This window comes from Podarcis pityusensis, assembly GCF_964106645.2.
Source record: "Podarcis pityusensis genome assembly, chromosome: 5".
In the NCBI taxonomy this organism is placed as follows: Eukaryota; Metazoa; Chordata; class Lepidosauria; order Squamata; family Lacertidae; genus Podarcis; species Podarcis pityusensis.
Window position 1 is genome coordinate 53,731,609 of NC_138032.1, and position 22,390 is coordinate 53,753,998.

Consider the following 22,390-nt stretch of genomic DNA (forward strand, 5'->3'; position numbering starts at 1 on the left):
TGTTCTTCAAGATAAACATTTTAAAGGATTTCATCTCAAAATGTTGATTTTGAAATGCTTGTTGCTGCCTCTTTCGGCTGAAAACAGAAATGGCCCGAGAAGAGCAAAACCTAATGGATGACTGAATTCTTATCCATGCATTAGGCCAGGAGATGTGGGTCAGGACAGCTTCTAGTGGAATTTGCAAAACATGAGCTCCTCAAACATCCTTTGAACAGGGGTCCACAGCAATAATCGGTGTGATGTGTCTCCCATCACTTGGGAACTGTCCAAACAGATTCTGACCTTATGGCCATTTATATGAACTGCCTCCTCTGTGTGGGGACTATACATACAGAAACCATAATGTGTGCACTCACATAAGGATAGACCTGCTGGATCAGGCCAGTGGCCCATCTAGTCCAGCATCCTTTTTCCACAGTGGCCGGCCAGAGGCCAGTGAGATCCACAAGCAGCACCCTGAGCTCAGCATCATCTCCGCTGTTATGGTTCCCAGCAGGGGCGCCAACTTATAAAAAATATTGGGGGAGCCCGCGAAAGCTCATGAATAATAAATGAGCTCATGAATATGCAAATAAAGTGGCGCCGCCTCCTCGTGAGCGAATAGGGGAGAGCGTGCTGCGCCTATTAATCAGCTCCGAAGGAAATTGGGTGGAGCTTTTGCTTGGGAGGGAGGGCAGGAGGCATGCAGCCCGACCCTGTGCATTTTGGGCTGGGGGAGGGGCGGCGGTGGCGCTCTGCTGGAGGGGCGCCCGAGATTATTGGGGGGGCGGAGCCCCCCCAAACGAATTTTTGAGGGGGCTCGGGCCCCCTCAGGCCCTATGGAGTCGGCGCCTATGGTTCCCAGCAACCAGCATTCAGACACAGAGGAAGACTGAAGCCATAAGGGTTAGTAGCCATCACAGTGGTTCGTTCAGCATTCATCCTATGGGCGTCTGAAGCTGGTCCATACTCTCTGCTCCATTGAATCTGTTGCAGTCTTTATATATTCAGCAAAGAAGGCAGAATGTTGCCCTGTAGAAGTGGGGGACATTGTCAATGCCAGCTTAATATTTTGGTAATAGTATTCTGTTTATTTTATTGCACCCTTCAGACTAATGAATTGCAACTGTCCTGAAAACAGCCTCCCTGCTCTGGGGAGTCTTTGCGCTCAAATAAAAGCAGTTTATTTGAGCAGCACAACTGGTCAGCAACATTTTGTTCTGTTTAATAGAATTCCTCCAACTTCCATGTGGTAAACAGGATGACAGTGATAAACACCGGCATTTGTACTTATCTTGCCTCACCAATGCCCCTGACTATCAGCTTCTGGCCTCCTTTTGGGTTGGCTTTTCATCAAAGCTGCAGTAAGGAATTTCATATCGGTCATTTATTTGCAGAGGAACTAGAAAGAGGTTCAAAAACTGGTTTTTTAAAGTGGTATTTTAAATATGCATGAAGGTGACATAAAGTTTCTTTTGTGATGCAAAGGTTCCTTAACGTTTATGGTGGTTATTTTCAAGGCATGAAAGGTGAGGTTTAAGTAGTGAAATAAAAGGAGGGAATTGTTGGTAAGCATTTAAATGAACTGCTTAATACTTTTAAAAATCTCTAAGTAGTGTACCCCAGATTAGGATGCGGGTGGCGCTGTGGTCTAAACCACTGAGCTTCTTGGGCTTGCTGATCAGAATGTCAGCAGTTCGAATCCCCACAATGGAGTGAGCTCCCGTTGCTCTGTCCCAGCGCCTGCCAACCTAGCAGTTCGAAAGCGCAGCAGTGCAAGTAGCTAAATAGGTACTGCTGCAGCGGGAAGGTAAACAGCATATCCATGCGCTCTGGCTTCCGTCATGGTGTTCCATACGCCAGAAGCAGTTTAGTCATGCTGGCCACATGACCCAGGAATCTGTCTGTGGACAAATGCCAGCTCCCTCATCCTGAAGCGAGATGAGCACCGCACCCCACCGCGACTGCTTTTGACTGGACTTAACCATCCAGCGGACTTTTACCTTTACCCCAGATTATATTTGGAAGTAATCTACAATACATGCATCATTATTATTTAGTAAAGAAGGCTTGCTCCACATCTTTCAAGAGTGGAACCTCTATTCCTCCTTTTCCTTATGTCAGGAATGGGGAAGCTGTGGTTTTCCTGGGGTATGTGGACTACAACTTGGCAATTGGTCATGCTGAGAATGGGACTCCATTTCCCATCATCCTTGGCATTTGGCTATGCTGGCCAGGGCTGATAAGTCCAGATGCATCTGGAGGCCCATCATGGCTCCTTCATTCATACCAAAGGGTGTCTCTCAAAATGGAGCTCTTCTCTCTACACTGGAGTCCCTTCTACTTCCAAATTTGATATCTAGGCTTGATACCTGCAAACATGTTCATTCCCATCCTTTAGAGTCTCTCCTGTTAAGATCATCTTCCTCAGTTAGCCTTGCTGTGCATCCTCTCACAGATGGCCTCACTTTGCAGGTGGCTGTGGGAGGAAGAAAGGTTTGAGAGACCTGTCCTCTAGAACGTTCTCAAGTTTAATTTGTGGTGATATCCTTTCGAGAGGCTTGCTATATTTTGGAGGTAAACTCTCTGGGAGGTTTATGTAAGAAGGTGCAGCCTCAGGCAGATGGAGACTGAGGCTGGGTGCAGTGTGTTAAGTAGCTAACATGAATATGATGAAATAAATGCTAAATCTACCTTCTGATTGTTAAATAATTGAAACATCAATTATACGGAAGAAATCAGATATCTGTCCTCACTGGTTCATCTAACAAACTTAGCCAAACCTGTCCCTTAACTATGGTCTGAGTCTAAAACCTTTCATGTTGGGTCCTCCAGCAAAGCATAAAATAAAAAACACAGAAACCCAAACCAATTTTTATAAAATGTGGCAATCTTGACTTCCCATGAAAACTGAAAACTCTGTTCTCTGGGAAAGTCTTATTAAAAGGCACTAAAAGTCTGCAAATATTGTTCCATTGGCTTATTGGCACCTGTATCATAGCTTTAGATTTGAAATGTTTGCTCATAGCCTTCAGCAAATACATATTTCTATGCCAAACTGTACAGAAAAGGGCAAAAAGAAAGAACACCAGGGTAAGTATTTTGTTTCTGATGACTGATATATAGCTGGAAGCCTACATATGGTATTCTGGATTGGAGATTCTGGATGAAATACAAAGACCTTCCTATTTTCACTGAAAAAAAGAAAAAAGGCCAGACTTTCCTTTGTGAAAGTCTGGTGAAATATTTTCCGGTATGTCTTTGGGAGTAATCTTTGTTTGAACTTTCCTGAAGGAACTCTGGTGTGTGTGTGTGTGTGTGTGTGTGTGAATGAGGAGAGGCAAGAGACCCTTCAAACTTATGAAAACTCCTTTTTTTTTTTTTACTAGAATCCCAAGATCCACCAACTGGAGCCTGGTGCAAAGGAAATAAAACCTGCCCAACAACAAATATTCACCTATACAGTGGTACCTCGGGTTAAGTACTTAATTCCTTCCGGAGGTCTGTACTTAACCTGAAACTGTTCTTAACCTGAAGCACCACTTTAGCTAATGGGGCCTCCAGCTGCCACCGCGTTGCCGGAGCACGATTTCTGTTCTCATCCTGAAGCAAAGTTCTTAACCCAAGCTACTATTTCTGGGTTAGCGGAGTCTGTAACTTGAAGCGTATGTAACCTGAAGCATATATAACCCGAGGTACCACTGTACTATCAGCAAATTAGCACATACTCAAAGATATGTTCCTCTTCACTGATCCTGCAGATGCAATAACAACTGACTTTGCCAAACCCATTATTTGGGTTTCACAATTTGATGGCTGCTTTGGAAATGTCTTCTGGAAACTGCTGTCTGCACTCCTGACTCTCTCTTGCTTAGGGCTTGTTCACATTTCCACCAGTTTTGGCTTTGCCCTGCTGCTTGTCCCAGGAAAAACCCGCCCTTTAGCACTAAATCAGAACAAAAGGCAATTTTGTGGAAAATATGATTGCTATTGGTTCCAATTCAGTGCTAAATGATGGGTTTTTCTGGAGAAAAGTGACTGGGCAAACGGAGATGTGATTAAGCCCAAAGTTCCGGCCACATCTACAAGGTTGCTACATCATTAATTAATACTGTGATATAGCTATTGCCATAGACTTTCGAGCCCTGTGAAGTGTTTGGCAGAGGGTGTTTGTTGTACTAAGGGTTTCACTATAGGACTTCCAGAGCTCCCCCCCCCTTCCAGTGACAAGAAAAAGTAGAGTAAATGGCGTGCACGCACACACACATTATAGTTTAAAATACAAAGAAATACATCAGTAAAAACAAAGAATCCATCAACAGCATCAATAAAACAGAGGAGTGCAATGTATGTTATGAGCCAAGTTTGCACCTTCCGAACAGCCCTTTGCTGAGGAGGGGGGGCAGGGATTGCAGGATAGGTGATATTATCCTGCAATCCCACCCATTGGCTGGGTGAGGACTGCAGGGCCTGCTCCCTTCCAGGGCCTTTTCCAACTGGCCCAGGCCCTTATTTGGAACAAACTTTTGGGGAAGCTGGGAAGTGTTATGCAATTGCTTCCCTGTTCCAAGTGGTTAATGTGTTTTAAAATGTCCTCAAGCAGTCGGTGGCAATTTAAATTTGTATTTCTTTTTTTCCTTTTTTCCCTTGTTGGGGGTGGGTGGGTGGGATGGATATTTGGTTGGGGATTAATTTTAGTATAATTGTTCTGTTTTTGTTTTCTGTTGTTTTATTGGTTCTGTATAGTTTGTGTTTTGTTTTTAAGGGGCAGGATCAGGGCTGCCTGGGAGTGGGGCCCCAGCCAACACGATGGCTGGGACAAGTTCCACAGGGGGGGGGAAGCACTGGGACATCCGATCTCGGTGATCATGGGCAGGAGGAGGAGTTACGCTAAGACCAGACCATGTCATTACTGAGGAGGCAGGTTTAGTCGTTGTTTGAAGACTATCCCTGCCTCCGGGTCTGGCCTTGACCGGATGGATACCGGAATCAACAGGGGAAACCCACATAACCTGAAGGTGTTGCTGTGTAATGCCAGGTCAATGATGAATAAAACCACTGCCATCCATGACCTGATTGTGGATGGAGGATTTGACCTGGCATGTGTGACAGAGACCTGGTTGGAGGAAGCAGATGGGCCTGTCCTTGCTGCCGCTTGCCCACCAGGTTTCTCTTACGCACAGCAACCCAGGTCATGTGGGCGGGGAGGGGGGGTTGCAGTGATTTTTAGGAAGTCATTAGTTTGCATCAGGCGTCCTACTGGGAAGACCCAGTTTTCTGAGTGCATGTTCTGGAAGTTGGGCAATAGGGGCAGTACAGGATTCCTTTTGGTGTACCGACCTCCCCGCTGCACCAAGGATTCCCTGTCCGAGCTGCTTCAGGTCGTGGCGGATGTTCTCCTGGAGACACCTAGTTTGGTTGTCCTAGGGGATTTTAACATCCACGCCGACACGACCTTACAAGGGGCCGCTCGGGACTTCGTGGAAAGCATGGCCTCCATGGGGCTGTCCCTGAATAAGTTGGGCCCAACTCATAGTCATGGACATGCCTTAGACCTGGTATTCACCTCTAGTGATGTTGGTGATCTGACACTAAGTAAAAGTGAAACCAAAGAAGTGCCATGGTCAGATCACTTTCTGGTGCAACTGGACTTCTCCGCGACCCTTCCCCTCTGCAGGGAGGTGGGACCAATTCGGATGGTCCGCCCCCGCCACCTAATGGATCCAAATGGTTTCCAGACAGTGGTAGGGGATGCTTTATCCCATGTTGATGGCCTTTCAGCTGATTCCCTGGTGGCCCGCTGGAATGCGGAGTTAACCAGGGCTATCGACTGTCTGGCTCCGAAGCGCCCTCTCCGATTGCATGGAGCCCAGACAGCCCCGTGGTTTTCTTCGGAGCTGAGGGTGATGAAACAATCGCTGAGACGGCTAGAGCGTCGGTGGCAGAAAACTCACTCCGAATCTGACCGGACACAGGTTAGAGCTCAACGTCGAGCCTACCAAGTGGCGATAGCGACGGCGAAGAAGACTTTCTTCACCGCCTCTATTGCATCTGCAGAAAATAGTAGCAGGAGACTCTTTCAGGTGGTCCGCAATTTAACGGAACCACCTTTACCACCGGGGCCTTGTAAAGACCCCAAGATCTCCTGCAACGATTTTGCAAAGTTTTTTGCAGATAAAATCACTCATATTCGGAAGGAGCTAGACACCACCGTGGGAGCAGGGCTGGGGCGGGAGAGTGCTAGAGCTCTGTCTGGTCAAGTTGCATGGAATCAATTTCAATCCGTTACCCCCGAGGATGTGGACAGGCTGCTTGGACGCATGAAACCAATCACCTGTCTCCTTGATCCTTGCCCACCCTGGCTAATAAAAGCAAGCCGGGAAGGGCCGGGCGATGGGCTCTGCGGGGTGGTGAATGCTTCCCTCTGTGAGGGAACATTCCCAGATCCGCTGAAAGAGGCGGTCATTAAACCGCTTCTTAAAAAAACATATTTAGACCCGGCCAGTATGGCCAACTATCGCCCAGTCTCAAATCTTCCATTCTTGGGCAAGGTGATTGAGCGTGTGGTTGCTGAACAACTCCAGACACGCCTGGAGGATGCGGACCATTTGGATCCCTTCCAATCGGGGTTCAGGCCTCATCATGGGACTGAAACTGCCTTGGTCGCACTGGTTGATGATCTCCGGCGAGCTAGGGACAAAGGTGAGAGTTGTTTCCTAGTTCTGCTGGATCTCTCAGCGGCCTTTGATACAATCGACCATAACATCCTTCTGGACCGTCTAGAGGGGTTGGGAGCTGGGGGCACTGTTATACAGTGGTTTCGCTCCTTCCTCCTGGGCCGTGTTCAGAAAGTGGTGGTGGGGGATGAGTGTTCAGACCCTTGGGCCCTCACTTGTGGGGTGCCTCAGGGTTCCGTCCTCTCCCCCATGCTTTTTAACATCTATATGAAGCCACTGGGAGAGATCATCAGGGGGTTTGGACTGGGTGTCCATCAATATGCAGATGATACCCAGCTCTACCTCTCTTTCAAATCAGAACCAGTGAAGGCGGTGAAGGTCCTGTGTGTGGAAATTGATTTATTGGCGTGACCCCCGCTAATTGATTTACGATCCCCAATTAGCTCTTTATGCCCGGCGCGCTTCCTCCGAGCTGCGCCACTCAGCTCCGTCTCCAGTAGCTCTCCAGTCACGCCTCAGCAGAGTTGAACACAGCAGCGAAAACTGTCACGTAGCTTCACTTAGCTTCAGACAAACACACAGAGCCCGGTTTGTCTATTTATCAGTCCTTTATTCCGACATTCCCCAGGAATCTCCTGGGCTCACCGCAGCCATGACTAAACACTGCGACCTCTTCCCTCAGAGACCGAGAGGGGAACAGAACGTAACTCCTCCCAAACTCCTCCCAGCTTCTAAAGCTGACGTCAGAATGCTGAGGCATCATGGGAACAACTTAACCTGTTAAGTTCCAAACCCAACACCCCCTCTTGCCGAACCATTCTGACAAGACCTTTTTTGAGTTCAACACCTTTCCCTTTGCCTTGTGCCCCTTCCCGGCATCTTTCCCAGGCACCTGTTGAACCCCTTCAACACTCCCAGAATCACACTGTGCGACACTTTTCCACGCACTTGTGACCTGATACCCTACTGACCCATTTGGGCCAGCAGTTGTGTCTTCTCCGTCAGATCCTTCCCCCTCTGACTTGACACCCTGTTTGTGAGCTTTCTCCATTACGCTAACCGGAGATGAAGCCTCACACCTGGACACTCCTTTCATAACCTTTGGAGATGCCCAGACCTGCCCTGAACCCTGATCTTGGACCTGGTCCCCATCACCGGGTTCTGAACCCTGATCTTGGACCTGGTCCCTATCACCGGGATCAGCCTCTGGCTCCCTTTCCTCCTCAGAATCAGACAGACATTCTGAGAGAAAAATCAGGACTATCCCTGAGTCTTGAACACTCACCCTGTTCACAGAACTCAGCCTGCTTACTGACCAGCAGCTTGGTTTGATCACCCTCTGGGTATGCAAACTTCCACCCATTGGTTGCAGGATCATATCCACAGGAGATCATTTCCTGAACCTTTGGACCACCTGCCTCAAAGAGCTCAAAGGGCTCTTTGGCTACCCTCCCAAACCTGGGAAAACCATGTACCTGTGCACCCTTGCCTGCCCTGCACCCTAGGGACCTCCCACATTTCCGGAGTTTGTACCCTTTTGTGCACCTGTGCAGCTTTTGCACATGACTGGGAACCTTAGCACACTGCGCCTGTGCTTTTCCAGCATTCCCACCACCCTCCAGAGGTGACTCCAGAACAAAGAGATTGTTCTGCCCCCTTTTCACGTTGGCCACTTGTTTGCCCCCTCTGAAAATGGATAACAAACAACAATTCAGACCCGGCACAACGTAGACCTCTAGCTCCTCCTGTAAAGGAGAAAAAAACATGTTAGCCACAGCAGAAACCGACTTTCTCATTCCGTCTGCTAACATCACAGTTGTGTCCTGTTGAAACAGCCCTGCAGTTCCGCATTTCGCCAGCAGGCTCGCTTAGCAGGTGCTGACCAACAGCAGTATTCAAAACTCAGCGTGTCACCGTGTCCTGGCTGGAGTTGTTCTTCACAGTTGCCATAGAAGCAGTGATAAGAAAACAACCCTCCCCAGCGTCTGAACCACGTCTTTCCCTTGCGTTCCCACGCTGGCCTCCTCTCCGAGACTGACTCCCATGAGAACTCAGCTGGTTGACCTTGGGACCTTCCTGCCCAGCTGTCTCCGCTCTCCATGGGCAGCACGTAGCAAGCGTCGCGTCAAATTGCACACGTAGCAACGACGAACTCCAGTGGAAAAACACTGCCCGGGGCTCCTCCCAGCTGGCCTCCTTCTTCTGGAAAAGCACTCCTTGCCAGCTCCGCCCCCTCTGGCCTGGCTCCCACTGCGGCTTTCTGGGAACCTGCTTTGTTGACATTCCACTCCAGCACGCACAGTGGACAAGCCTTTACACTTGCCTTTGGAATCCTTCGCCCCCCCGATCTGCTCACTAGCACTCCTTGAGGCTAAAACATCAGGAACAGGGGCACCAGCCATCTCCAGGCTTTTCTCAATGCTTTCTCCAGGGCTCTGGCCTCCTGCTGAAGCTTCACAGCACATCCCAGGCAGCCCTTGCTCCACTTCTTAGAGTGAGCATTTCAAACGCAATGTCCTCCAAGACCTGGCTGCCTGCCATTGTCTTCCGTTCTCCCAAGGGGCCCCAAGCTGTACTCACAGATCACAAGCTCCTCCGGCACTCATCCGTGGAGAAACGATTTTCCAGCTGCTCTTCAGCTCCCAGCACTCAGCTCTCAGCACAGGCAACCACTTAGTGTCTTTCAGCTGCTCTGAGCTCCGCAGCTCTCCTTTGCCTCTTAACACCAGGCAAAAATCTCCGCTGCGTCCTGCCGGCTTTCTCTGCCTTAGACCGCAGACTTCAAACGCATTCCGGCACTTCAAAGCGTTCCTGTGACAGTTTTACAATCGGTGATTAAGGGTCCATAACCTGTGGAAATTGATTTATTGGCGTGACCCCCGCTAATTGATTTACGATCCCCAATTAGCTCTTTATGCCCGGCGCGCTTCCTCCGAGCTGCGCCACTCAGCTCCGTCTCCAGTAGCTCTCCAGTCACGCCTCAGCAGAGTTGAACACAGCAGCGAAAACTGTCACGTAGCTTCACTTAGCTTCAGACAAACACACAGAGCCCGGTTTGTCTATTTATCAGTCCTTTATTCCGACATTCCCCAGGAATCTCCTGGGCTCACCGCAGCCATGACTAAACACTGCGACCTCTTCCCTCAGAGACCGAGAGGGGAACAGAACGTAACTCCTCCCAAACTCCTCCCAGCTTCTAAAGCTGACGTCAGAATGCTGAGGCATCATGGGAACAACTTAACCTGTTAAGTTCCAAACCCAACACTGTGTGAGTGCCTGGAGGCGGTTGGAGGATGGATGGCGGCTAATGGATTGAAGTTGAATCCTGACAAGACAGAAGTACTGTTTTTGGGGGACAGGAGGCGGGCTGGTGTGGAGGACTCCCTGGTCCTGAATAGGCTAACTGTGCCCCTGAAGGACCAGGTGCGTAGCCTGGGAGTCATTTTGGACTCACAGCTGTCCATGGAGGTGCAGGTCAATTCTGTATCCAGGGCAGCTGTCTACCAACTCCACCTGGTACGCAGGCTGAGACCCTACCTGCCCGCGGACTGTCTCGCCAGAGTGGTGGCATGCTCTAGTTATCTCCCGCTTGGACTACTGCAATGCGCTCTACGTGGGGCTACCTTTGAAGGTGACTCGGAAACTACAGCTAATCCAGAATGCGGCAGCTAGACTGGTGACTGGGGGCGGCCACCGAGACCACATAACACTGGTCTTGAAAGACCTACATTGGCTCCCAGTACGTTTCCGAACACAATTCAAAGTGCTGGTGTTGACCTTTAAAGCCCTAAACGGCCTCGGCCCAGTATACCTGAAGGAGCATCTCCACCCCCATCGTTCTGCCCGGACGGTGAGGTCCAGCGCCGAGGGCCTTCTGGCGGTTCCCTCATTGCGAGAAGCAAAGCTACAGGGAACCAGGCAGAGGGCCTTTTCGGTAGTGGCGCCCGCCCTGTGGAACGCCCTCCCATCAGATGTCAAAACGATAAACAACTACCTGACATTCAGAAGACATCTTAAGGCAGCCCTGTTCAGGGAAGTTTTTAATCTATGATATTTTAGTGTATTTTTGGTTTCTATGGAAGCCGCTCAGAGTGGCTGGGGAGGCCCAGCCAGATGGGCGGGGTACAAATAATAAATTATTATTATTATTATTATTATTATTATTATTATTATTGAGAAGGCCCACTAATATAATTCGTACACTACAGCAGAGGTTCCCAAAATGAGGTCCATTGACCACCAGGGGCCCACAAGCTTCATTCAGGCCCCAGTGATGACTTCGGTATCTAGCACCATGCACTACAAATGCTAAAAAAGAGGCAAAAAAGTGGTCTGCCGAGACCTCCAATAATTGGTCTGTAGAGTTTAGGAGCCACTGTACTACTGAGTTCATATATGCACAAGTGTTGACAAACAGCATGAAATACATCTGGTCTTTTGACGGGAGGGGGAGCGGTGCTGTTTTGTTTTTTGGATTTGCAGCCAAGTCTTCAGCAGGAGTTTCTTTTTCTGTTGTGACTCTAGTTGATTATTGTTCGCTTTCATCAGGTTAATTTGCCTGTTCCCTCCCTCCCCCGCATATGGCTGAAAGACACAATTTGAACATTTTACATAGACAGAAGAGGAAATGTAGAAGGCAGCAATCTGACAGTATTTAAATGCAGTGGATTTTGTTGCTGTGACTACATTTACTTTTTCTTTATAAAACAAAAGGTAACGCAGGCCTGAAGAAACTGGTGAGCTGGCATGCCAAATGCAGCATGCATTCGAGCATGTCAGATGCATGACAACGCCTCACCCTTTGCTTTTGCATTCCCAGAAAGGTAGCAAACCCAGTATTTTGAATGAGTCTTTGGGTCACGTTGGCTTGCTGGGCCACAGGCTGTGCAGGCCAGCCTGCTCAAAAACGCTTCTGAACACATCTTTTAATAGGTTTTTCACCCATCCAATGCAAGACTGGGAGGTGGGAAGGAACGAAGAGATCACAGGTGGGGAATCTCAGCCCCAGAGGGTGAACGTAGCTTTCCAGGGATTTATAGAATTCAGTCCAGGCTATACCACTCCAGGCTACAGTCCCCTTTGGCCCAGGAGCCTCCTCTAGTTATTTAACCTGGCTAGACTGTGTCCCTGATCTGTGATAATAGCTCTTGATTGCTTGGATAGAGAATGAAGAATTGTGTCTGCTGGGCCACACCCACTGTTGCTGCGCACGCCATTGGTTTGCAGATCTGAGATTCATGAGTGTGAAGGGCTGTGGCTGCGTGGCAGAGAATCCATTGCCAGCATCTCTAGATTGGCCAGAGCCTTGCCTAAAACCCTGCAGAGCCATTGCCAGTAAATGTAGACAATGACTGGGCTAGATGGACCAGTGGTCTGACTCAACCTAAGCCAGGCTCCTGTGTTTCTATGTGTGGCCATTTGTGGCAGCTTTGATAGATGTGTGCCTCTTGGGGGTCAGTTTACATATTATGGTTGCCCTGTGGAAGCTTTTCAGGTAGTTCCAAGTACAGTAGTACCTTGGTTCCCGAACGCCTTGGGAGTCGAACGTTCCGGCTCCCGAACGACCAAAAACCAGAAGTGAGTGTTCGGTTTTCGAATGTTCTTTTGTAAGCCGAACGTCTGATGGGGCTTTTGTGGCTTCCGATTGGCTGTAGGAGCTTCCTGCAGCCAATTGGAAGCCGCATTTTGGTTTCCAAATGTTTTGGAAGTCGAATGGACTTCCAAAACCGATTCCGTTCAACTTCTGAGGCACAACTGTACTCTCTAAGGCCAAACAAAGGGGAAACAAGTGGAGGAAAAGGTCCAAAATATTATATTGCTGCCCCACAAATTTTGGAAGCAAGAGATTTCTTCAATGGGACAATCCTCCTTAATAGTTTGGCAAAGGAGGAAGCTAGAGTACTATATTTTTGCAGGTTGCTGGTGAGGAAGTTTGTTATTTTCCAGAGTGTGTTGGGCAACAATAAAATACTTCAGGCATTTTGTCGCTGACTCATTGCTCCAAATACTGTCTGTCACTGCTTTGTAAGTTTACCACATAACTTAGGTTTTTTTCTTCATGCTGCTGAAACCTTTTCATTTTGGACAACAGTGGTGTGAGGAAAACTCCAGCTTGTATGGTATAAGGAACTGGAGATGTAAAGCAGTGAGTGGAGTACCATTCATGTAACATGGCTTCCCCTTCTTCTACTTTTCTGGCGAACTGTAAAAATCTGCTCTGGAGAATCCCATAACCCATTTTGAGGGTGTACAATGAGAGGTTGCTGGGGGTAGGAGGGGACGTTCCATTGCACAAGTGCAACAGCTTCATTGGATACAACTCATAATATGTATTCTGTTTTCTTAGTCTGGTTTTATTTTGCTATGTCTTTTTGCATATTGTAATATAGAATTCACCCTGGACTCTAGAGATGGGTAAGGGTAAGAAGGGAGATAAGCAAACATTTTCTGCCTTGTATTTGCTTGCGCTTGATTAAACAATGTCTCTCTTTCATTATGGCAAGCGGGAATCTCCCGTGATGTACTTTTTGAGGTCTCTTGCTCCAGGTACATGGTGAAACAATGTGTTCTTTTATTGTTTTGTTTAGTTTTACAGAATTTTTGGATCCATTCCAGAGAGTAATTCAGCCAGAAGAGATCTGGCTCTATAAAAACCCTTTGGTTGAATCTGACAACATACCTACACGCCTCATGTTTGTAAGTACTAGAGATTTAATGATTGTTTGATGGCTGTGTGAGGCTTGTTTGATGACTGTGTGTTAGCTAAAGCGAAACTGGAAATGAGTGCATTTTTAAAAGAACAGTTACGTTCGCAGGCTGCAGTGAGAACATAAATGGAACATGATATTATTTGCATGCTGGGGTGAAGGACAGTATGACATTTCTTTAAGCCACCCTGTCACAAATTCTGATTGATTGATGTTCTCATTTTATAAATTGTTGACTGCCAGTCAAATTAGGTTTGTTCAATTTATATATCACTCCCTCTCCAGAAGTTCCAAAACTGATTTACAACCAAAGATTGTGTGTGTGCGTGTGTGTGCGTGTGTATTACAAGAGCATTATTTGAAATAGATTTAGCCATACAATATCATATCATTGGTGCTGTTCAGATGCCCCAGGAAATAGAAAAATGTCTGCCTGCAACCAAAATTGTTGGTGCCAGTCTGCTTTCCCTGTGTCAGGTAAACATGGATCCCAAAGCATTTTAAATATTGATGTGATAGTGGTTTTAAATCAAAGGAGGCTTCTGGAACTCAAACAGTTGCTGCTAAACACCCATCTCTTGTTCAATATCCACCACATTTCCTCCCCAACTTGTCAGTTTCATCATTGCCATCTACGCTTCCTTGGAGGCGTGAGAGGAAGAAGCATCCTTGCAGCAGTTAGCCTGATGGTCAGTCTAGCCTACTGTTCTGATCTTTTCCCAGTGCAGATGGCAGTAGAGTAATTCTAACAGGGATTGGGCCAGAATGCTTGAGGGTTCCCTGCTTTTCTTCATGGACTCTGTGCCATCATGCTATCTGGCTTTCCAGGAGATCTTACCAAGTCAGTTTGGTGTTTTACAGCTGGAAGACCTTGCTGTGTACTACAAACCTGTTTGCTGAGGGAGATGACAGCCCATACTGTATGCACCACATGCATTTGCCATTTGAGATGTGGGACTGCCATAAGTTCAGAGCCAGCCAGTAGGCCTGAAGTATATAATTGTTTTCAGCACCAGTGGATATATTGAGCAGGCAGGCTAGCTTTTATTTATTTTTTGTTCGACATTGCTCAGACAAGTTCTGCAACATGGATTCAGTCCTCTGGATTCCTATTGAAAAGGAACAGAAGTGTTCTCTGTTCCTTAACCTTTCATGAGGTGCATGCATAGCTGAGGTTGCTGCAAAGGATATACATGCAGGGCTAGCCCTACCATTAGGCAGAGTGAGGTGATTACCTCAGGTAGAATATATGCCAGGGACAGCCCTGTAGCCATTCATCCTGAATCACCACTCATTCTGTTCTGTTAGAGATCAGAGCTGAGTGCACCATGTAGCACCCTCCTCACCCAAAAAACACCATGGCCTGTATGGACAAGATCCTGTCACCAGCACTGAAGTAATATTGAACTGCCAATCATGTTGTCTTCTGTACACAGAATGGCTGGCACGATCTTGTCCTTTACCTCAGATGGCCAAATGTTTGAGGTCAGCTCTGCATGCATATGTTTTTTTCATGGCACTTCTCTCTTTAACAAGCACAAGTTGTCTAGTGGGAAAAGATTAGGCCTGTATTTGTGCCAAGCCCTCCTAATACATAATGTGCCCCTCACTTCTGATATGGGCCATAAGCATTTTGTACTTGGTTGTCGTACATAGGTATGAATCTACTCTCTGATTGGAGAGGGAGGTAAAATCTTGCAAATTCTGTATACTGATGTGTTGTTCTGCACTTCAGGAGCAAAACATGGCTTCCTTTCATTTCATAGCAGTAAGGCTGCCCAGTTGTCCACTGACTTTTTTGTTTAAAAGGAAAGGGGGGGGGATGTTTCAGTTCAGCAGTGACCTATTAAAAATATTATCCAGGAAAAATATTATCCAGGTGGCCCTAAATGAAAATCAATATTTTTCAGCACACACATTAAATCTTATCTGATAGTGGGTTTTCCTGAAGTAATGAGAGGGCATGAAGTGCTTTTCTGGAAGGTTTGTACAGCTCTGTATCTTTCAGCTGCCAGGATAGATAATGAATGTGCTTGATTTTAAGAAGGTCTTGCCCATGAAAGCAGCCACTATCCAGGAAAATGTCACTGGCAGGACAGAAAACATTACCTGGAATTATATAGAGGAGATCTCATCTAGGATTATGTTATGGATTTTATTCTTAGGAGTGATAGCAACTTGTAAAAGACAACCAATTACCCTAGCTTTGGCTCTTGAAGGGGTGTGTGGAGTACAGAAGAATGTTTTAGAGTTGCACACCATAGCATTGTATTTATACTTACGGTACATTTTTTGGGTGTGCATAAACACAAAGTACTATTCATTATGCTATTATGAGTTGGTTGCTGTCAGGTCTAGAATTGACCTTGGAGTTAGGTGACCTTAGGTGGCTAATTTGTAAAGATGGGACTTTGCTATAGCAGTTAATGGAAGGGACAAGCATGCAGGGATCTCTGTTGCTGGAAAATAGCATAGTTAAGACAAAGGACAGAAAATCTGATACTATGTAAGGAAATGAAAGGATGGTATGTAGGGGAAAGATGGTACAGGTCACAAAAAGATTTAAGGTAGCTTACCATTGATTGCTTTAACTGATCTGATTTTTAATATTTCTATGCCCCTTTTTCATTCAAATGAGTCCCAAAGTGGCTTACAAACAATAAATAATAATAAGAAAATGGAACATCACAAATACAGCATAAAGCATATAGAGTAACAGATCATCAGTGAAACAATTGCAATTATTAAACTCTGTTAACAAAGCAACAACTAAAAAAATAAGCTGAATGTCACAATCACAATTAAAGCAAAAGTCATGCCAGATGATTAACGAGTTAACACAGCATTTACAATCTATAGAACAGTATTAACAACATCAACAAAATAGCAACCAAAAGATAAACTAAGAACTGTTGAGTTCATACACCCACCGGAGGGGGAGGATTTTTGAGTGGGAAAACTTCAGGGGGGGAAGTATTGAACCTGCTGCTCTCAACAAATTGGCAGTGTTGCTCTATAACTACATTTCATTAAAAAAAAAAGGGGGGGGGGAGAGAACAGGGAGCTCTAATCATGTCCCACATAAAGGGAAGCCCATCAAAATTATCAGGACCGTTATGTGCTCCAGACAAATTGGCAGCCCATCCCCACATGGCATCTTCTTTTCTTTAATGAAGGAAAAGCACCTGGACAGCCAACCACAGATCTACTGCAATAATGTGTAGTTCAGCCCTCAGGCAGTTTAAAGAACAACAGAGGGAAATGTTCTGTGAATTCCCACATATATGAATAGGAACTCAGGATAGGGCATTGCGTATGATTGCCGGTGGCTAGGAGACCTGTTTTAACCTGCTTGGAATACCTTTTGAGCAGCTTTCTTTATTGCAAGGGCAGCTCCACACTTCACGTTACTGAGGTCATATTCACAAAGCATAGTTGCTGCAGGAAATGCTGGTGTTACTAGTCTCATATGCATGCACATGCTAGGTGTGTGCAGCAATCACACTATTAGCCTTGTATCTGTAGTGTTCTATTATTTATTATTATTTACTGGATTTATATACCGCCCTATACCTGGAGCGGTTCTACAGCCCAGTCTGTTTCAAATCTGCTCTGTGTCATTCCAATTTGATTTGTCATTTGGGTCCCAGTCAGATTGGTTAAATCCAAAGCTCTATTTTGGCCCTGTTGGCTATAATGTGGAATCTTAAAAAGGCTATAACTTTTCCCTCTTTACACATAAGTGGTTGACATTTGCTTGCAAAGGAACCCTTCCTGAGTGGATTGTGCCAGCCAAATTTCAAACAAATTTATCAAGGCATTTATGTGTTGGTGTTTTGTTTTGTATTTTAAAAAAAGACTTAGCCTCTTCTATTTTCTGCCAGAATTGGATGCTCTCTGAAGGAATGAAGCCTGCCAAATTTCAGAAAAATATGTGGAAGCGATTTCCCTGCAAGGGCAGACTTTTACCATTTGAGGACGAGAAAATAGCAGACACATTCCCTCTCTCACATTGTTTTGGGCAATCATTTTGAAAACTGGGGACATGAGGGAACATTCATACATGGTGCCTGGGTACCAAAGCCACAAAAGTCTGGAGTAATAGGTCCACTGGCTATTGTGCTCAGTGATTTCACCTTTGCAGTAAAAAAATCCCTGAAAAGTTAGGGGTTTTTTCTCATCACTCTTCCTGGAAGTACCCTCCATGAAGAAAAAACAAAGTGCTAGGAATCTGTTTGTAAGAGAGAGAAAAAGAATGATTGGGGGGAAAGCAGATCACCCCCATAGTTTAACCCAACAACTTTTGTTCTGCTTTCCCAGCCAAAATTATAAGGAGGAGGATCTGTGTGTTTCCTTCAGCATCCCTCCCCTAAATAACTTTGATTGGAGTTCACTGGGAGAATAATTCACTGTGATTAAAAGGTAGACCTGCTTGTCAAAACAAATGACCCAACTTTTTCTTTCTTGACTGCTTGACATTTCCCTAGTCAGCTTCATTTCATTTCTCGGGAAAGCAAAGTAAGGCAGTGGGTAGGGAGCTGAGAGTTTGACTTTATGTACAAAAAAGAAGGAAAAGGCAGCAGAGTCTCTCAGAAGTTCGGGAACTCCCTGATCCACCTTGACACGCCTTGTTAACATGGATCACCTCACGTAATTCATATAAACACACAGAGCTGATGCCACACCGCTAGTATACGCAGCTCAGAATCCAATCTCAATTATATACACAAACACAGGTTGCTTAAAGATTTATAGCATTAAAAAATATGATTTATAGCCATTGTGGAAAAGCTAACTCACCAAACGCATTTATCCAAGGGATAATCAAAGGCAGGCTCATTTGTCTGAATATGGTACAATGCAATTCTTTATACAAATAAGAGACCGAAGAGGCAGAAGTTTCTTCCCCCTTAACAGCCTGCAAACATTTGGAATAATAATATTTTTTAAAGATGCACGCACATGCATCTATGAGGTTCTCATGTGTCATGTTGTATATGGTAACTGGATGGTAAACACAGGTGCAACCTTGTGATGTGTGGAGCCTACATAATTGCAGCAATGGAGAAGGCTTCCAGAACTTATGTATAAGGAAAGTCTTATACATGCTTATCTGGGAGTAAGTCCCATTAAATGTAATGAGACTTTCTTCAGAGTAAGCATACACAGGATTTCACTGTAAGTCTTGTTCCAACTAATTGGGCCTTTTGAATTTAGACTTACATTTTATATCGTAATCCCATCTCAAGACAAAAATAATCCTTTCTGTGAGAGTGGCAGGAACAAGTTGAAATGATGAATGGTAGCAGTGTCCCAGCACTAATGAAGCTTATGAGGCTTGTGATAAGAGTGATGGAAGCTGTGGGCAGTGGCATATTTCACAGCAGACAAGGCCCCATGCATTTCCACTTACCAGACCTCTGGACTGTAAATCAGCCCATTCCCTTATTTTTTGGAAGCAAGAACAGGAACACTGTCAATTCTTGGAGAACTGAGCCCAAGTAGAAACCCCACAAACACATCATGCCATTGCACAGAAACATTGTGGCTGAAAAGCAAAAATCTCTAATCCCTTTGTTAACAAGAAACAGAACATAAGAACGTAAGATGATCCTGCTGGATCAGGCCAGTGGCCCATCTAGTCCATCATCCTGTTCTCACAGTAGCCAACCAGATACTTGTGGGAAATGAGCAAGCAGGATTTGAATGCCAGAGCACTCTACCCTTCTGTGGTTTCCAGCAACTAGTCTATATGCTTCTTGAAACTCTCAAAGAAACACTTAATAGGTCAGTGAGAAAGGACTTGCGCTTGCAGAAACCATGCTGGCCCTGCTTCAGCAAGACTTGTTCTTCTTGAACATGCCTTGATAATTTTATCTTTTGTAATGCTTTCTATGATTTCCCAGAAGAGATGTTAAGTTAGCTGCTCTTAAATTTCCCATATCTCCTCTGGATCCCCTTTTTATTAATTGGTGTTACATTGGCCAGTTCTCAGCTATACAGACTGATCTTGAGGACAGATTACATATTTTCATTAGAAAATGAGCAATTTCAAATTTGAGTTTTTAAAGAATGGATGCCATCTGGATCTGGTGTTTGGTGATTTTTAATTTTGTCTATTAGGCCGAGAACATCATCTCTTGTCACCACAATTTCCCTCAGTTGCTCAGACTCCCTTCCTGCAAAAGTTAGTTCAGACACTGGGATCTGTGCTATATCTTCCGTTGTGAAGGCACATGCAAAGGATTCATTCAGCTTCTCCACAATCTCCTTATTCTTCTTTAGCATACCTTTGACTTCCTTTCCATTAGAGGATTCGGCCCTCTCCCTAGTCAGCCTTCTGCTATTAATGTATTTAAAGAATTGTTTTATTGTTGGTCTTTTAGAATTGTTTTATTGTTGGTCTTTTAGCTGCTTGCTCCCCCCCCCCCCCAAGTAATAACTACCTGACTCTGCCAGTTAATTACACTGGCATCCTAGTGGTACCAGGGCCAACAACATGGTTGCTTTTAAAACAACAACACTAGGTTGCATTTTTGTATATCACTAGCATGAAAACCTATTCAAAGCAATATGAACTGCCTTGACATCCTTGTGCCAAACTTTGCTTTGTCTATGGCAGCAAGGGATTCCTTGCTTCCTAGGAGAATGCAAAAATCATACAGGCTAGTTTACTATTTAACTTTGCAACATTATTTTTATAGTATACTATCTATCGGAATAGATCCTGATGCTGCAAACATTTAGGTGCATTACCATACATACCAGGCAATAAACGCATACATCAAGGATGCATGGACGCTCATGCTCAAGCCTAAGGAGACTGTTGATTTCCTTTCTGTCTGCAGTTCCTTATCCGCACCAATTGCCACTCTGCCCCATGCTTTCCAGCTTGTGTTGGGAGGAAACCAACCATGATCCTTGCCTTAGAGTTTATCCAAACCCAACAAACAACAAAATGTAGCCAGTGTTTGTTCTTGGCTTACTGATTCTGGCTTGTTGGAGAGAAACAAATCATGTTCCCTGGGTTGGACATAATATTTAACCAGGGATCATGGCTTATTTCTCCCTGGTGTGATTGGGAAGTAGTGCAAGTACCCAGTTTGGTGTGCTCATGGGAAACCATTAACTATGGTTTACCATGACGTACAAACTGGACTGTCATGTACACACAGAGTTTCCACACATGGGGCTTACAAACAGTGTAGCTATTTCTGGGAAACACTGCTGATATGCAACTTAGTAATCAGTCCTCTTTTAGCTCTTTGTTTCCATTTTAAAAGCTGACACATTTTAAGTAGGGCTCCAAGCGATTTATATATCAGTTAAGATTCAGAACTAAGCCTCTGATTTTTTCATTTATTTATTTTTTAAAGCATGTGTGCTATTTGGCTACAGATAGTGATCATGCAGCTTTGCTCTAATCTAGGGAACTCGCCAGAGATAATTCAGTCAGATCATCTAAATGAAGCTAACTGGAAATTATTAATTCCATGGGACTGATGGAGAGAAGATGCAGTAACAAATGATGCCTTTTTATCTCTCTCTCATAGGCCATTTCATTCCTGACACCTCTGGCTGTCATTTTTGTGGTGAAAATCATTCGACGGACAGACAAGACTGAAATTAAGGAAGCTTTTTTAGGTAAACTGAAAATCATATTCTTGCTTTTTTATTTGTTTTTTATTGGAAAGCTATTGCTCTCAGAAAATGTGGGAAGAACATTTTTATTTCTTTCAGGAAGCATGTGTCAGATGTTCTTATACCCTTAAAAGAAAAAGTAAAACAAAAACAACCAACATTTCCTGGGCTTTGTTAGGCAAGAGCTTTTATTCCTCCTGAAACCTGTGTTCATTCCGGCACCTTAAAGTCAGCAGAAATTACTGATAGAGCAGTAAAGAACAGGCAAAGGTGAGAGGAGTGGGCGAAAGCTATGTGGCAGTGGAAGGTTGTATAAAATAGTGTTTCTTTCTGTCCTTGGGGAGATGAGCAGCGGTGTGCGTGTTTGAATTTCTGCTGCAGCTATTTGGAAGAAGCCTACATTTCTTCTTGTGGTAACTGATCTAAAGAGAAAGAGTGAGAGATTTCTAAACTTTCTAAGTGAGCCTCACACCAAAGCCTTAACATTCAGTCTGCCAGGCAGTTTTAGGCTAAGCCCAGCAACCTTTCCCAGGCCCAGCATCATATATGATAACCAGGCACAGAAAAGTTCAAGCCATGACTTGAAATTTGAAGCTGCAGTGAAGACAAAAGAACTTGTATGACACTCTCAAGTCTTTGTTTGCAGCCAACACTCTGTGCTTTTTGAATTGGGTGCCTATCTGATTTTTAGAAGACATCTGAAGGCACCCTGTTTAGGGAAGTTTTAAATGTTTGATGTTTTATCATGCTTTTAATATTCTGTTGAGAGCCACCCAGAGTGGCAAACAAATACGGTACTACTACTACTACTACTAATTTATTATTTCAGCAACCTCTGAAAGGCTTAAGGATCCCCACACCTGGTGTGTACACAAAAAATCCAGGAGTTCTCTTAGAGTCCAAATTTTCCTATGTATCCCCAGTTTGAATTAATCTTGGGAATAAAATGGATCTTCCTTTGCAGGTGTCATTTGATTTCAAGGAAGAAAGGATTTTACTCTTTCATTTGAAGCCGAAGCAGCTATCATGCTAGTGGCATCACCTGTCAAAGTAGCCTGTGGGCAATTGGGGACTGGAAAGATCTAGTCACCTCCCATTACACTCCATCAAACCAGTTCTATCCCTCTTCTTCTACCCCTTTCCACTCTATTTTGCCCAGACCACTAGAGTTACATGTCCCTTCCTATTACATTAGCCTTTTCAGTGGCTTTGCTTTTTAGCAAATCTTTACGGCCTCTCCAAATGCTACACAAGGAAAAAGGCACATTTGCTTTGAGCAGTCACTGAGGACGTACTCTCATGCCACTATTTCAAAGCACCTACTTGAGTCATTTGAAGTGTGAACATAAACAAGAACTGTGGGTGGAAGAGTTCCAATTCCAC

At 45.1% G+C, this 22,390-nt stretch overlaps 1 protein-coding gene and 1 long non-coding RNA gene across 3 annotated transcripts in view; one reads left to right on the forward strand and one right to left on the reverse strand.

The window, feature by feature from the left end:
* The window catches only part of PLPP4 (phospholipid phosphatase 4), a 92,354-nt gene that overhangs the window by 24,676 nt on the left and 45,288 nt on the right, over window positions 1-22,390 (forward strand). For both annotated transcript variants that reach the window (XM_081005326.1, XM_081005327.1), the window contains exons 2-3: window positions 13,247-13,355; window positions 20,920-21,010. In XM_081005326.1, coding sequence (XP_080861452.1) covers window positions 13,247-13,355; window positions 20,920-21,010 — 200 coding nt within the window. The remainder of the gene's footprint in view (window positions 1-13,246; window positions 13,356-20,919; window positions 21,011-22,390) is intronic.
* Window positions 869-20,340, reverse strand: LOC308477108. Its single transcript, XR_013986390.1, has 3 exons — window positions 20,132-20,340; window positions 2,355-2,461; window positions 869-1,014 (listed from the first exon to the last, which is right to left on the reverse strand). It is a non-coding gene; the product is annotated as an uncharacterized lncRNA (long non-coding RNA).